The sequence below is a fragment of the Nomia melanderi genome, chromosome 6 (assembly GCF_051020985.1).
Source record: "Nomia melanderi isolate GNS246 chromosome 6, iyNomMela1, whole genome shotgun sequence".
In the NCBI taxonomy this organism is placed as follows: Eukaryota; Metazoa; Arthropoda; class Insecta; order Hymenoptera; family Halictidae; genus Nomia; species Nomia melanderi.
Window position 1 is genome coordinate 3,729,826 of NC_135004.1, and position 15,230 is coordinate 3,745,055.

Below are 15,230 nucleotides of genomic sequence, written 5' to 3' on the forward strand. Positions count from 1 at the left end.
TCTATTGTAAGGTTATTAGCGACGATAGCAAATACTTCAGTTTTATATTTTGTTGAATATATTTATTTCTTTGGGTTAGTTTATTGTGTTTCGTATGTGATCCTGATCTGTTATTTTTGTCTTTGTAGATTTGTTGTTCTGCATTCATATAGTATATAGTTAGTTTTATGAAATTTTTGTTGGAAAGTAGTTTATTAATTTAAGGAATTTTCTTTATTGTTTGGTAATTAAATTTTTGACAATTGAATTTCAGGTCAGTCAGGGTATTCCGCATATAAATATATTCCTTATGGTCCGGTGAAAGAAGTATTGCCATATCTTTCTCGACGTGCACAAGAAAACCGAGGCATACTTAAGAAAATAAAGAAGGAGAAACGTCTTTTATTAGCTGAAATTATGAGACGCTTTGTGCGCGGCCAGATATTTTACAAACCGAAGGGCAACTACACTCCCGTCTGAGCAGCTGATTCGTATCTTTGCACAGACAGATTTTAAGTATCAAACTTAAGTAGTGATTGTAAATTATTAAAAAAAAGACTTCTGTGGTACGCAGAGTAACGTGCGCGCGTGTGTGTGAATGGAAGTATTTGCAGTGTTATTCATTACGCAAAATTTCCTCGGTGTGACGTTATCAAGTGCAAAACTGCTCAAAATCGCACCATATGGTAGGACTATGTTCATTATTCCTTATGTTTGTTACAGAAAACTCTCAGTGAACTGCGCTATGACTTTTAATAATAATAATAAGCACGTTTTACGCTTTGTTAATGAATACCGTGTTCATTAGTACATTCGTGATACAATATTGAACATCGATATTTTCAGTAGTTTATTTTATAAAGGAGAGAAGATATAAAAATTATCGAAATCTCGTTCGCAGTAACCTTTTATATGGTCATTGTTCAGAAAAGGTTCTACGAGGAAATACAAAATTCGATCAATTCATTCTAAATAAAATTTTAATTAATATGGAAAAAATATATATGATTGTTTGAAATGTATTAGCTTTGTTACTAATATTTTATTTAAGAATCTCGTAGTGCGTGCGTGCACGATTATTTATAATGGACATGTTTAAATACTTCTTGACTTACGTAATTTAGTATTTCTCTTGAAGAAATATAATTTCCAAATATGCAACTGTAAAATTATATCTGTAGCGAACTGCATTTAATTAAGTGGAATACTCGTGTGGAATGAATTTTCAGCTCAGTTTCAATGCTTTATGCGTAGTTACCATGAACGGTTATTACCAAAGTGATAGTATTGGCAAATACTAGGGACTGCAAGTCGTAGCAGAATCTGTTTGATTTGAGTGGAAGTGTTTGCACATAGCTTTAGAAAGTGGCTCTTATGAGCTTTTAACAAATTAACGATAAATTGTTGAAAATTAAAATGTTGAAAATGTTTGCTAATTATGTGCTGCAAGCATACGGTAAGAGCCACTTTTTAATATGTGATTACTACGCATGTTGAGATAAAAATTAAGTAATCTTGGGCTGAAACAGTGATAAACTGCAAACTAGGAATTGAAAAAAGTACGTAATCGTGACATGTTGCATAAGTATTTAATTCACGTTGCTTCAGCCTAAAGTTGCTTTGTCTTATCAGATAATAATAATCATGAATACACTATGCTGCTGTTTAAATGATGCGCCCCAGGAATTAATACGGCTTACACACGGTTCTTTGATATAATTTTTTCTTTTATGAATTAATTTTAAGAAAATTAAATATCAAAAAAGATTTATAATTTATAAATAATAAATTCTTGTCAAGTTTTAAGAAAGAGTTTTACGTATGTAGCGACGAAACCTGTGCTTTTGCTCAGTGGAAATTTATATTGTTGAAAATGGAAAGGTTAATGATATCTTTATATGTATTGCAAATTGCTGAGCAACATTTTCCTTTTTTAAAAATGAAAACACTTGAAATTTCGATGGATAATTTATACACAGTTGCATAACTTTAATACTTTCCCGTCAGTATTTTTTTTGTAGAGATCAACAGATGTAGAGATTTTGTAGAGATTAACAGATTTTCTTTTGTGTTTAATATTTTAATCTATACGTACATATTTACATACAACCGCTGTAAACATTTAATTTCATTTAGATAATATATGGAACGTACAATTTTTTTATGATCTCCTGTGTTATTATACATTTGTACTGCATTCGGAATGCGTATATAGTTTGTATTTGCAATTGTCGGATAGAAACATTTTGTTCTGTAGAACAGAAGTTTTGTAGGGGTATAATTTGTGTTGAAGTTAAGTAAACTCCCGGAATGACGTTATATTTGCAAATCTAGAAAGGAATTTAAACAAAAGAATATAAAGGGGCATTGTTGAAGTTATACGGGCTATAGCTAAAAGTTCTTATATGGTTAATGGTATGTGGAATGTGAGTGATATAGGTATAATTCTACTTGTTACATTTAGTGTTCGGCTATAACGTCAATACATGAATTAACTTCTACACGTCTCGTGATGATGACAATACTTTAGATAGATAATGTTACAAACTTATAGGCTATAAGTATAAACTATATGCCATGATGGATTGAATTCATCACTTATAAAATTGAAGTTATAAGAGAATGACACAAGATTAGTAAATAAAAGCCAGTAGAATGTGAAGAAACGGAGATTATCTTCGTACAAAATTGTACGAGTCAGTATGTACGACTATACACAAGGGACGTTTACTACCTCGACCGTGCATTCTACTGCCAGAGTGAAAATATACAAGACATTCTTTCTTGGCTCGAATATTATAATAACTATTTGCCTGAGTGTGAATAATATATTTATGATGAAAGTAGTACAGTGGTGTTCAATATATTGTTTTAGTATAATGTTATATAGTAATATTGACTTATTATGAATGGGATATATATATATACATATATATATATGTAATTTAATAAGTGAAAAAATGGTTATAATAATATTCTGGTATTTGCTTTTCGGTAAAGACATTTTTAATTGGAACCGACTTAAAATATTTCTTTTTCCTTTTTTTTTAAAGAAAAGTATGTCACAAAGGAAATGAAAGTACATTGAAACTTTGATCAATATAAAATAAGATAATATTTATTATTTCACGAAATACAGTTAATATATGCTTTTGCAATACCGTTTATAAATCCGTATTCATTTACTAGGACACAAACATTTGCTTCCATTATTTGTAACGAAATTGACCGTCACTGTGCAAGTCCGGCTCAATGGTTGAGGACTATCGCGTTTTCCAACGAAACCAGAATGAGCAATTTTATTGCTGAATATTTGAGATGTATCGGAAGTAATGTTCTTGTCCTAGCTGTACAACAAGTAACATTATTTTTCTCTTGCATATTGTTGATGCTTTATAAAGCGTTCCTCTTATATTTTCTCTTGTACAGATCTCAGTGATATTATTAATTTTAATATTGCAAAATATATCGGTGTACATATAAACGTGATACTGCTAAATGAATTACTTTTATGTTGATTAGCTTGGCTTGAACGCATCATCATAAGTCAATACAAATGATCAGTCATGTTTTGAAAATTATATAGTAACAAGGAGGGTGATTTTGTATTTCAAAAGTTTTTTTTTGTAAAATTTACAAATAGTCCGGCTATTTGTCTGTTTTTTATTGATTTTTATAAATTAGGAAATATTTCATATAAATACCTATTTGCTAAATTATCATGAAACATGTTGATTTTCTATATTGTAACATTATCCAAGATAACATGTATTAATTTGTATTTCAATTTCTTTTATATCATTACAATTTCATTCACCTTAAACTCTATGAGAAAATGTAGCAGCATTATTGATGTAATGATGCATGGTATCCTTTGTGTAGGTAAAAATTCTATAGGAAGAAAGCATGATTTAAATGAATTATATGTACCTGCGATATGGCAAGGATTATTTTGGAAGATGACATATTGAAAAACAGGATAAATATGAAATTATTTCAAGTACTCTTACTTGTGCTTATTTCAAGATCATTACGAATAATCATTACAGAGATAGTAATGATACAATATGTTACCCTTAAATTTCAATTCTTCGATATATAGTTGCAAAAGTAATAAATAACAAATAGATAATGTTGAAAACAGAGAACGTTTACGGTTAAAAAAGATTTATGACATTTATTTCTTTTTTTTTAATGTTAATAAGTAATTATTGACTTAGAATTATTCGATTCTTCTTGAAATTTATCGATAGACGAGTATAGTAATGATGTATATACTAACATCGGAATCGTATAACGTATGGAATGTTTTTTTAACATAAAACGGCAAGATTCTTTATAAAAGAAATTAGAAATGTTGTCTTTCATACAATAAATTCGTAACTTGCTTATTTACTCATCTTTCCATATAAATATCTTTGATATCGATTTTTATAACTATAGTCGAACTATGACTCTATTTTACATTTCTTATAGTATTCCATTTCGATTCTGTGATAAGAAGGTAGATGTGATTCATGGATTCCATTTCTTTGTTAGATTAGAATTAATTGGGTTTTGAAAGACATCAGGTACGTTTCGACGTTGAACGTCAGTTAATGATTTGTCAGAGAGATATTACTATGATTGGTATGCTCGATCGTTAACAATATACGTATGTATTTATATATTTTGCTATCGTTCAGTCTTGTACGATACCGATTTATTAAATCGACCGTACCTATAGCGGAACAACAGCTTGCCCGCGAGAGCATGTATTTATACTTTGTTGCATGAAATTTTTATGATCACACGTACGCACGTTCCATTCAACTTGAAGAAAGACTTCCCTGAATAAATACCATTTAATAAATAGACTGGGTAGATTGATGTTCAAGTTTCACAGTTAAATGATATAATAATTAGATTATGAAGAATATTTTTATAATTCTAATGTAAAATTTGTTTAAATATCAGGTAAAACGATATTTAGTGTTGTTTATGGTATTTCAATGTTTATACGTATTTTTATAGCTCCTCGTTTTACATAATTTTCTTTTATAAATAAGTTTTTATTATATCAATTTTGTTGGGATAAGTCAGTATCACAAAGTTTAATATTTTGATTCAAAAGATTTTACATTCGATTTAAATTATTTAGAAGTTATATATACCGAAATGGAAATTTTTTCCAATTTTATTTTATCATTGTTGTTTAAAGTCTTGAATATTTTAATCAATTCATTCTACTTATTTCTTCCTTTTTCTGATATTGTATTTAATATTAATTCGAATTAAGCGGTATATAACACTGTGATATGAATTATAAATGATTCCTTGAATCAGTGTAGAAAACACTCCATGTATCTTAACAATCAAAAGAGATAATTACAATTATTGGTATCAAAAGACTTTAATATGAGTGTTTTGAAAAGAAATATATCACTTGATGAGGAGTCTCATCTAAGAATATAACTTGTAGTTGAAGTATAAACTTTATGACAAAGTATAAACATTCTACAGTGTAACTAAGTTATAATTGAGTTAAAATACAATTAAATTAGTTCATTAATTAAAAACTGATCGGTTATTTTATCCCAGTCTATTATTTAAATGTTGAGATTACTGAGAATTTATTATAAATTCAGCTTGAAGAGACAGGAAGAACAGAGCTGTCATCAGCTTTAGTACTTTTTTGATGGTTATCTACAGTTATTGGTGAACATTGTAACAGAACGTCCTTTGTATTTACATTCTGCTCAATATTACTTGCAAAGGCAACACTGTGAGCTCTCCGTCGTGTGCACCTCTTTGTTCTACTTGTACCATATAACATAAAAGGTTTCCTGCTTCTACTATGTCTCTTAGCCATTCTTAAGTTGAATAGAACGAGTTTGTCTCAATCTCTGTAACGAGCGTCTGTTTTAGTGCTTGAACCATGATCACTCGTAGTTGAGTTTCCCAGTCACAATGGTGCCAAACTTTTACCTCTCTTTGCTAGTCTAATTTCTAGCCATATGTAAGGAACCACAGATAGAAGTAGTACACAAGCAAGGCCTAGTACCCTAAATTGTGTGCAGACTAGTCCATGTAAACCAAGTGTTAAAGCAAGACCAAGCCATCTCCAAAAAAGAGATGTTGATAGAGGTCCCTGCCAAGAATTTGGATATAAACCCAACACTAGTGCTGGAATACAAATAATTTTTTCTTATTATTATTGTTATAAGTTATTATATCAGATTAAACCATAGATGTTTTAATTTCATTAAATCAATAGGTCATATTACTATAATTTTTTAAATAGATTTGCATAACTGATATTCTCTGAATACAATCACAAATGATTAATATCAATATTTTCAAATTTAAATTAAGTTTTTTTTATTCTTACATATATACTTACTATATATTAGAGTTTCCCAAATAGAATTACAAACTCCCCAAGCAGCAGATATAACATGAAAGAGAGCTGGATCATCACCAGATGGTCTCCATGTCATCAGAACCAGTAATAAGCAAGCATGGAATACAAATCCAACAACTTATAAAAAAAATATAGTAGTTAGTAAAACTGAAAGTTCAGTACATCAAAATTAAATTATGTATTAGAAGTTGCTTACTTACCTACAACAAAATATCTTTTTATGTGTCTTAATAACATCGATAGTGTTACACCAGCAAGGGCTTGTAATGATGCTAAACTTAAAAAACTTAGAGTTACTGTGCCAGCTCCTCCCAAAGCACATACTACATATGCCTGTAATACAAACAATTGAGTAGTTATTGCAACGTGAAACATAATAAAACTACACAGAATATCTTAAAATATAAGGACAATTGTAAGAAAATAAAAATACAGAGTATCTAATAGAAAATGAACTTTTGATAAGGTAAAGTAGATATAGTATAAGAAGATTAAATCATATTACTTACTTCTATGAAATCTGCGTAGATAAATCCTTGCTCAAGTCCGATAAAAAGAGTTAGAGGTGCAGCCAATTGTAATTTGGGATCTTGAAATGCAGATTTTACAGATGCAAGGATATTTTGAGTGCTATGCTTTTCATTCACGTTCTGTGGTTCTTTCATTCTAGAATCAAGAAAAGCACAGGATATACTTAAACCAAGGACTGCAAGACCAAGCCATATACTGATCAGTATTCTGGATGTTCCAGGTGGTAGTAATGGTATATTAGTTGTGCCATTTTCAAGGTATACTTCCTCTGGGCAATATTCGGCTCCACAGACATCATTTGTTTCATTGTTTAATGTATCAAATGGTACTGAATCTGTCAGTTTTACAAGTATGGCAGCGATTAGACAACCTGAAAAAAACATACAGTTACAGATATTATTTTGTAATATCAACTTAAAACTGATTATTTTAAGTAATAAATTATTTCATTGATATCTTATTGTTATTATTTGATATTACTAATGGAATTGTAATATTGAGTTGGTCAATGTCTCCTTGGGTTTGTTCAAGAAATGTAGAGACAAGTTTTATTTAGAAACATTCTATCATTGTTCAGTGTATATATTTATTTTGTATTATAATACAGACGCTATATTGAAAAAACGAGAAGACCTTTTGCTATTCTGACAAATGATTTATTACTATTATTATTATTATAATCGTGTATTTCATACCCAGTGCGAGACCTATGTCTTCTGCTAATTTAATTCCTCTATTAAGTCGTCTCAGAAGGCACTCGCGTCTTGTTTCATCAGGATCCTCGGGATCAACGCACACCAGAGCTAGACTAGTTGCTGATGTGTTTACGTGCGAAACTCGTGCTATGAAACTCGGTGTAATGCAAGCACCTAGTGCTGCATAACTAGGTAATAGCACGTACCTGTTAATACAAAAACATGAGTAGTAAATACTTGAATTTAAATTTAACACCATACATTATTTAGCATTTACCTAAAGCACAGACTTGTTCAAACCAATTGTTTCGATAAGAGTGCTCAGTAATCTTTTACAAATTTCATTCTTTCAGTATTTAATTATTTTAATTATTACTTTTAAACTATGAAACGTACTGGAAACTGAAAATTCGTATTTTCCTAAATCGATTACTTCAGAACCACATTCAGGGAAAAGGAATTTACAGGTTCGTATTCACTGCTCAAAAGTCTATAAACAATGCTTAATGAATCTTATGAATTCGAAGTTAAATTATAATTTATCGAACAGTGTAATTTTATCGAAAATTTTGTTACATGATCAAAAATTTGTTTTCAAAGCGGAAGCAGCATGATTTCATAACTGAGCCTACCATTTTGGATAAAGATGCACCCCGACGAAGACAGTGGTAATTACATGAGTGGAACTTATCGCGAGATTAGTTCCGAGTCTTTGCACGAGGATCGGTGCAAAGCAGCTGGTGATCGTTGCGGTCGCGTAGAGAAGAGCTAAAAGCATCGGTCCTAAATGCGGATTGAATGTGCCGAGACCAGCCTGCAATGGAAACATGGGCAACGTGGCGGCTGAACAGGTAGCATGGCCCAAGAGGAGGGCCACGCAATGCCTCAGAATTGCTTTTTTCGGCGGCCGAGGACCAGAGGGTGCAGCTCTCACGGCGGCAATCAGTCGACGCACCGATGATGCTCCTGCCGATGAATTCATCGAGTCTCGTCGCCGCCACGATAAAGCGGAAGTCCTTGTCGAACGACAGGAGATGGGCGAATAAGCTGCCATGTGCTGCGAATTTAGAGTTCTTTCTTGAACTGGTTCGATAATTATAATAAACATGCAATAAAAGGTATTATTTGGATAATATAGGACTTTAAAGTATTTTAATTACGAATTGTTATTTGAATTACTTAAATTCAAATTCAGTTTTGAAGTTGTACATAGATTCAATGCAATATCTTCTTTTACTATATTTCAAGGTGAAGGAAATCTGTTGATCTTCCGATCAGCAGTATTGTTTTTATAAGAGAAGAGTTTGATAATCGTTATTATACCTCTAGCATAGCATCGTTATCCCACAGATTATGGTGATGACCATTACTTCTGGCGCGTCTATGTGTATGTGCTAGTGGTGGAGGTTGAGCTGGCAGTCGTATAGGTCCTAAACCACCGATCGGTGCTGGCCTGTAAGCAGGACTCTCTAGCTTGTCCTTAGACAACTCGTGAAGATTCGGCAGGGATCCCATGATTTGGTTTTTCGTGTTATCCTTCTTTCTCTTCCTTTTACTGAATCGCTACCCTTATAACTGTTCGGACGTTTTCTTGATTCTGGTTAGAATCATTGTCATGGAAGTATGCAACAGTTACCATCGTTGCGATCCTCATACCCTTCGGTTTTCAAGTTGTGCATCTATTGGTTTCGACGATACCTAGAACGGCAAGATATTTATTTAACGTAATATTTACTTTAGTTAATACCAATGCAATTACTTTAAAAAGACCTTAGACGGAAACTTGGTTTATCTTTCAATGATCAAACTGGTCAGCTAGTGTTTAAATTTCTTTTATGTTATAAAATTTAAAAAGCACTTCTTATGCATTTTCATATGCTAAATATAACTTTCGAACATAATAATAATATGTGAATTTATATAATAATAATAAATGAATTTAGTCTTCAACTAACTAATTAAGAATATTCATTAACACGTTGCGAACCGGAAACGAGAAATCTCGTTTGTATATAATTACCTACGTAACTCCGTTAATTACCATACCAAGTCAGAAAATATTATGTTTTATTAAAAGTGATTATATCATAACTGATTTTATTTTTAATATACGTTAAATACCAATAACATATTCGAGTGTTCTTGTGTGTAGCGATATAAGTTGATGTCATTGAAAATCGCCGGCTGCACAGCCAATTTTTCTGAAAATCAGCCGACGTGAAACGCGTTGAAATCGCGTGTAAAATCGAGGAAATCATTTCCGGACAGAATGATTCTACGTAGAACAGATGATCTACTTATTGATGGTTCCGCGGATAAAATTTCCCGGAGTTGAAGCAGGATCGCGAGCACGGTTAAACGGGAATGGCAGTTGCAGGTGTCCGCGGCGGAACGGTACGTTGTTCTTGCCTCTATCGATACTCTGTGGGAGTCTTGCATAATTTAACCGGCAATTCTCGGAGTCTAGTCGCGCCTCCAATTACGCAGAGAATAAAACAAAAAAATAAGAAGGAAGATAAAATCCCGTAGTCACCCGCAGAGACCTTGAACGAGAACTTACGACAGAAGAACTGTTAATATAATGAGTGTACCGGTCTTGGCCTTGATATTAATCCCGCTGAAAGGATTTCGACCAATCATGATGGTGCAACAAATCGATAGTCGCCGCATAGATCGGAAATGCAGATCGATGCAAATCGTTCCGTCGCTCGACGGAACCTGACTTTGGTCCCCGCGACCGTGCTTCCGTCTCCAAACGAGTTCAATACGTACCAGGTGGTGCTGATGGTGGTGTGCACCTCATTAACGGACATTAGCATATCATCGTGCAATTTTCGAATGATTTTATTTCAACACTTCTCTAGCGCAACGTTCGTGTGCATAGAAAATCCTAGCAGTCGATACGAAACCCAGGTAGCCGAAGAATATTTCTTACTAACATTTAATCGGTCGAGTAAGAATATCCATTTAGACTTTGTTGTAGATTGAAGTAATATCTAACATTTAACGGACGAGTGGTTTTCTGTCAATTCTTCTGAAGTCCCGGGAATTTTTTGGGGAATGATATAAACTTGTTTTCATGTATTTCGTACTAGTATGGTGTTTTGGATAGTATTAAGTTAACATGTAAATACGTAAATCTACGTGTCCCGTTCGTTAAGTGCTAAGTTATCAATCATAACAATTATCAATTTTTTTGTAAATTTATATATTTTTTTTGGAAAGGGTCATATGTTAGCAGAATTTATAGTTTACCTTTTCTTTCTGCAAACTTACAAAATATTGCCGATCGTCAACGGTTAAATGTTAACAGAGTTTGTGTCGAATTCGGTACACTGTGAAAAGCATTATTAAACCAAATGTAGTTTACGTTATTAAAAAGTATTTATACTAGAAAATAGTAATTGTTGGTATTACTATGTTTGGAAAAATAATGTTTCAGGCACGTTTGCATTGGATCTTGTAATTGCAGCGTTTGTTAGCAACAATTTTTGAAATACTAGAAAATAAGAATATATCATTTTTGTATATTCATCACATTCTACTCTGTACCATTTTTTGGCATACATAAAAACATAATATTTCTTGTATTTGCAATTTCTAAAAAATTAATTTCTTTCATGACAAAAAAATTGAAACGTACTTCACTGAAATACAAACTTCGCTATCGTTCTTGTTATTTATATTTATGTAAAATATTTGGTATCTACATTTGTGAAATATACTGCTGTGAAGTATAGAAAATTAAGTCTGGGATGGCGAACGCTATTTATTTGAGCCCATTTCGCGTGTCAAATTGATATTGACGATTGAATGACGTTTTATTGGAAATTGTACATATTTGTATACTCTAAGCGGCACAAAAGCGAGATCGGATTTGTAAGCTGATTTCAGATATGTTTGCGTAAGTCAAAATACTTGTGTAAATACGCGGATTTATCATTATCCCTTCAGATCTGAACTTTATTTTACCAAATAATAATATTTCACTGTTATTTTATAGATAAACGATAAACATATGAAATATTTTCTCATAAATATACTTAATTTTATTATGTTTTTGAAAGGGGAACAAATGTTTAAACAATATAAAAATAAACAAGAAAATATATAAACTTAAACACGAATTATGTTTTACTGCTATCAGGATGGATATATGTATTCTATTATTTACCGAAAGTAGGAAACAAATATAATTAATCAGATTAAAAAATTTTTAAATCTGTAATGAACTAAAAGATTGCTTCTTCAAAGTAATACACTATACAATAATAGGTATATACCACTTTGAAGCGTTCAGTTAGCTAATTTTAAACGTTTCATTCTGGCAGCATTTCTTTATCTTACTTTTTGTTTGATAAATGCCGCATACATGTTGTAACAAAAATACATTATTCCACAAAAAACACGATAACCTTGAATCCTCGTGAAGCTATTGCCATTAGAGCATGAAAACGAATTCGACCACAATATTGTATAATCTATTTTTTGTTACACAGAATATTCGAATGCGAGACAACATTGGAATAAATTTATGTTCAACTGAGTATTAAAACAGAAGGAATTATACCGTTTAAACAAATCCAAATGAATTATATATAGTAGTAAGATTAGTTATTATCGATGAATATAATTTTAATTATTATTTATTACTTCATTATTTAAACGTAATTAAAACAAATGTGCTTTGTAACTGTCTTCAGCGACGATATTGATATATTGCTCGTTTAGCTTCTATTGAAAAGCTTTGGACCGTTTGTGTCGAATTAATTAAAGCAACCTACAATGGACGCGGAGAGTGTATTGAAAGAAAGTGTATTAAGATAGTTAACGAACTCAATTTCAATATATTCGTTGTCGCTAAAAGTTCCACGAAATATAATTATACATTTGAATTTGTAGTTCATAATATTGCAATAATGAGTTTCATCAAGAATAATACTAAATAATTCTTCGCATTCGATTTTAATTTCACGTTTACCTACAGAAAACAATGATATTAATCTAACGATTCTTTAAAAAACTATAATCTTAAAAAAACTTATTTTTTAATCATTTTTCACTTAAATCAAAATAAGAATTGTTTTTTAACACTGTATTTTAGGATCGTTTAAACAACGTTTACTTGCATTGAAAATTGGTTGTTATTATGAAAATCCCATTCTTATATATTGCCTATTATGCCAATAAAAATTTATCCAACCCTATTAATTTCACATTAGTTCCACCGCTTTGCTGATCAAACTTTCGCGCATATAAGAATGAAAAATAAAATATTATTATAACGCGATAATACGCATACGCTTTGAAGTGCCGGGTGTCGTGCAGGCTATGATTATACTTTGCTTGAACTCAATCAGTTTTGCTTGCACACACAGAGATTCATTGTTACGCGTTCTTATCTGTTGCTTTGACAGTTAAGGAGTTAACAAGCCAACCATATACAATGTAAGTACCCCGTTCGATAGTACATGAGAGGAAATTTAAAGGGTGATTTTACTCGCAAGGGAAGTTACTCGATTAATATGTGTCAATCTTCATACTCTGTTAGCCTGGTATGGTATTAAATACAATATAGATTCCAAACAACTGTTCGACACGTATTTGCTTCTATTTATAATGGGTTCTATTGAAAAGGTGAAATTTGTTCCTTTAAATATTCGAAAGTTAGTTAGCACACGTTATACGGTTCTGTATTAAAATCGAAAACAATAAAATGTTTGTTAAGCTTTCATCATTTATTCCTAACCAGTTAAAATTCACATGAGAATTTTTCGAACGTATCAATCAGTTAATTTAAATTAAATAGCCGATTTTCATGTAAATATAAACTTAATAAACTGATTTACAAAGACCGAGATAGAACAGAAATGTTTTATTTCACTGTGGACTTTATGGGCAGCAATTACTTTCTTTAAAATACTATTTTAGAGCTCAGTAAAAATGTTTTACAGTATCATGTTCTACAAATATGCGAATGTTGCAAATAATAATTAATGATCTTTTGTTTTTATTCTTGCCGCATAAATGCTACGTACGCTTTCTACGTCCCAGCACTTACTATGAAGTGTATATTTTTGTGACAGACTCGCCGTCAGCACAGAAAAGTATTTTTTTTTTATTCCCTTTTCCCTCGCCATGAATATTTTTCAAACCTTTTGACCACCACCGTGTATAATAATAATATTGATTTTTTTACCTTCCGTTTTTATACTAAACGCTTTGTAATATCCACTATACGTAGCTTATTAATTTCCACATACACGCGACTACCAACGTTTTATTCTTTTTGCGCTTCTAAACTTCACGTTCGTTCCTATTCTTCATACATTTGTCCGACAATTCGAAAATAACCGAAAAAAGCAGCTACACATTAATAAACATTCCACTGAACCGTGAACAAATTGAAAGCCTGAAGAGACAGAAAAACTGAACTTACCTCTTGGTAGCCGAGTTGTTCAGTCGACGAAAATACGCCATGGTTCTTTCTGCGACGAGACAGCAGCTGGACAATCGTGGTCATCCTTGATCGTAGCTTACGGTTTACTGGCACGTTAATTTTTTAAGAACGTTGTAGACGCATGTACGGAACACCGTTTCGTAGAACACATGTATAAACACAACGTCGACTCGTCAAAATCGGCCGGGTCCCCTTTCGTCGAAGGTTCCGATCGAGTTACCAGCGACAATTATTCAGGAACATTAGAGCGTGACACGCATCGAAAACACGATTGACGCGTCTGCATCACCTTTACCATTATTCGCGACGTATTTATAACACTTCTCTCACCGTTATGTATCGTTACAATGATCGATAAACACGTTCAACGGTGGACCGCAGGAGGAAAAGCGAAACAAACACTGAACGATTGCCAGGCAAAAGCTGAGACTACGTCTTTGGGATGAACGTCGCACCAACGAACCAAAATTAACTGTCTGTATCCGATCGTCACATCATCCCTTAAATCTTCCCTTCGAATCGTATCAACGACTCGCACGATCTAACTTCACACTGAATAAGGGGAAGAAAAAGAAATAAGTGTCTCGGGGGATGAATCTTCTCAGCCGAATTGTTCCGCTTGATCGAAGGGTGTCTTCGTAGGTTCTGAAGCAATTTTCATAGGAATCACTGGCCGCGCGACGTGATTAGCACCGTGTCCGATCGTTTAAATGGGAAATCATCGAGATATATCGAAGGGGTGGCGAAAGGGGTTGTGGTGAACCTCCGTTCTTGGTCTCGAACGAAAGCACAACAGCGAGCCAGAGCGAGCGTCCCCTTCGGCCGAGCTCGGTGATCCTCGCCGCGGTTCGCTCTCCCTTGGTTCCACTCTCTCTCCTCTCGATATGGTCGATAACAGGGAGAGTGCGTACTGCATCCCCATTCCTCGATCCCTCGCGATTCTTAAGCGCACGCGAGCGGAACAAATAACACTGGAATTTAGCTTTTGTTTCGGGACGCACGGCTGCCGGCCGACCAAGTCGGAGGACAAGCCGAGCGTGAAATGGTCTTAACGATTCGATCTGTTGAATCTTTCATAGGAACAGGAGGGAGGGGGTGGACGACGGGGATCCGCGAATTTCGTCGGGAATCCCTTGAATTTTCGCGACCAGTTGTTTCAATT

The 15,230-nt window shown here is 32.9% G+C and overlaps 2 protein-coding genes across 4 annotated transcripts in view; one reads left to right on the top strand and one right to left on the bottom strand.

Moving 5' to 3' along the window:
• The window catches only part of slgA (proline dehydrogenase slgA), a 43,054-nt gene extending 40,229 nt beyond the window's left edge, over window positions 1–2,825 (top strand). For all 3 annotated transcript variants that reach the window (XM_031977976.2, XM_031977990.2, XM_031977983.2), the window contains one exon: window positions 254–2,825. In XM_031977976.2, coding sequence (XP_031833836.2) covers window positions 254–459 — 206 coding nt within the window. In that variant the 3' untranslated portion in view covers window positions 460–2,825. The remainder of the gene's footprint in view (window positions 1–253) is intronic.
• Window positions 2,826–3,070: 245 nt separating this feature from the next.
• LOC116427164 (UNC93-like protein) lies at window positions 3,071–14,938 on the bottom strand. The gene is made up of 8 exons (XM_031977178.2): window positions 14,048–14,938; window positions 8,932–9,306; window positions 8,241–8,665; window positions 7,609–7,814; window positions 6,892–7,283; window positions 6,583–6,715; window positions 6,362–6,499; window positions 3,071–6,144 (listed from the first exon to the last, which is right to left on the bottom strand). Exons 2-8 carry the CDS (start codon window positions 9,121–9,123, stop codon window positions 5,924–5,926), a joined length of 1,707 nt encoding a protein of 568 aa, XP_031833038.1. The 5' UTR covers window positions 9,124–9,306; window positions 14,048–14,938; the 3' UTR covers window positions 3,071–5,923.
• Between the last annotated feature and the right edge of the window lie 292 nt (window positions 14,939–15,230).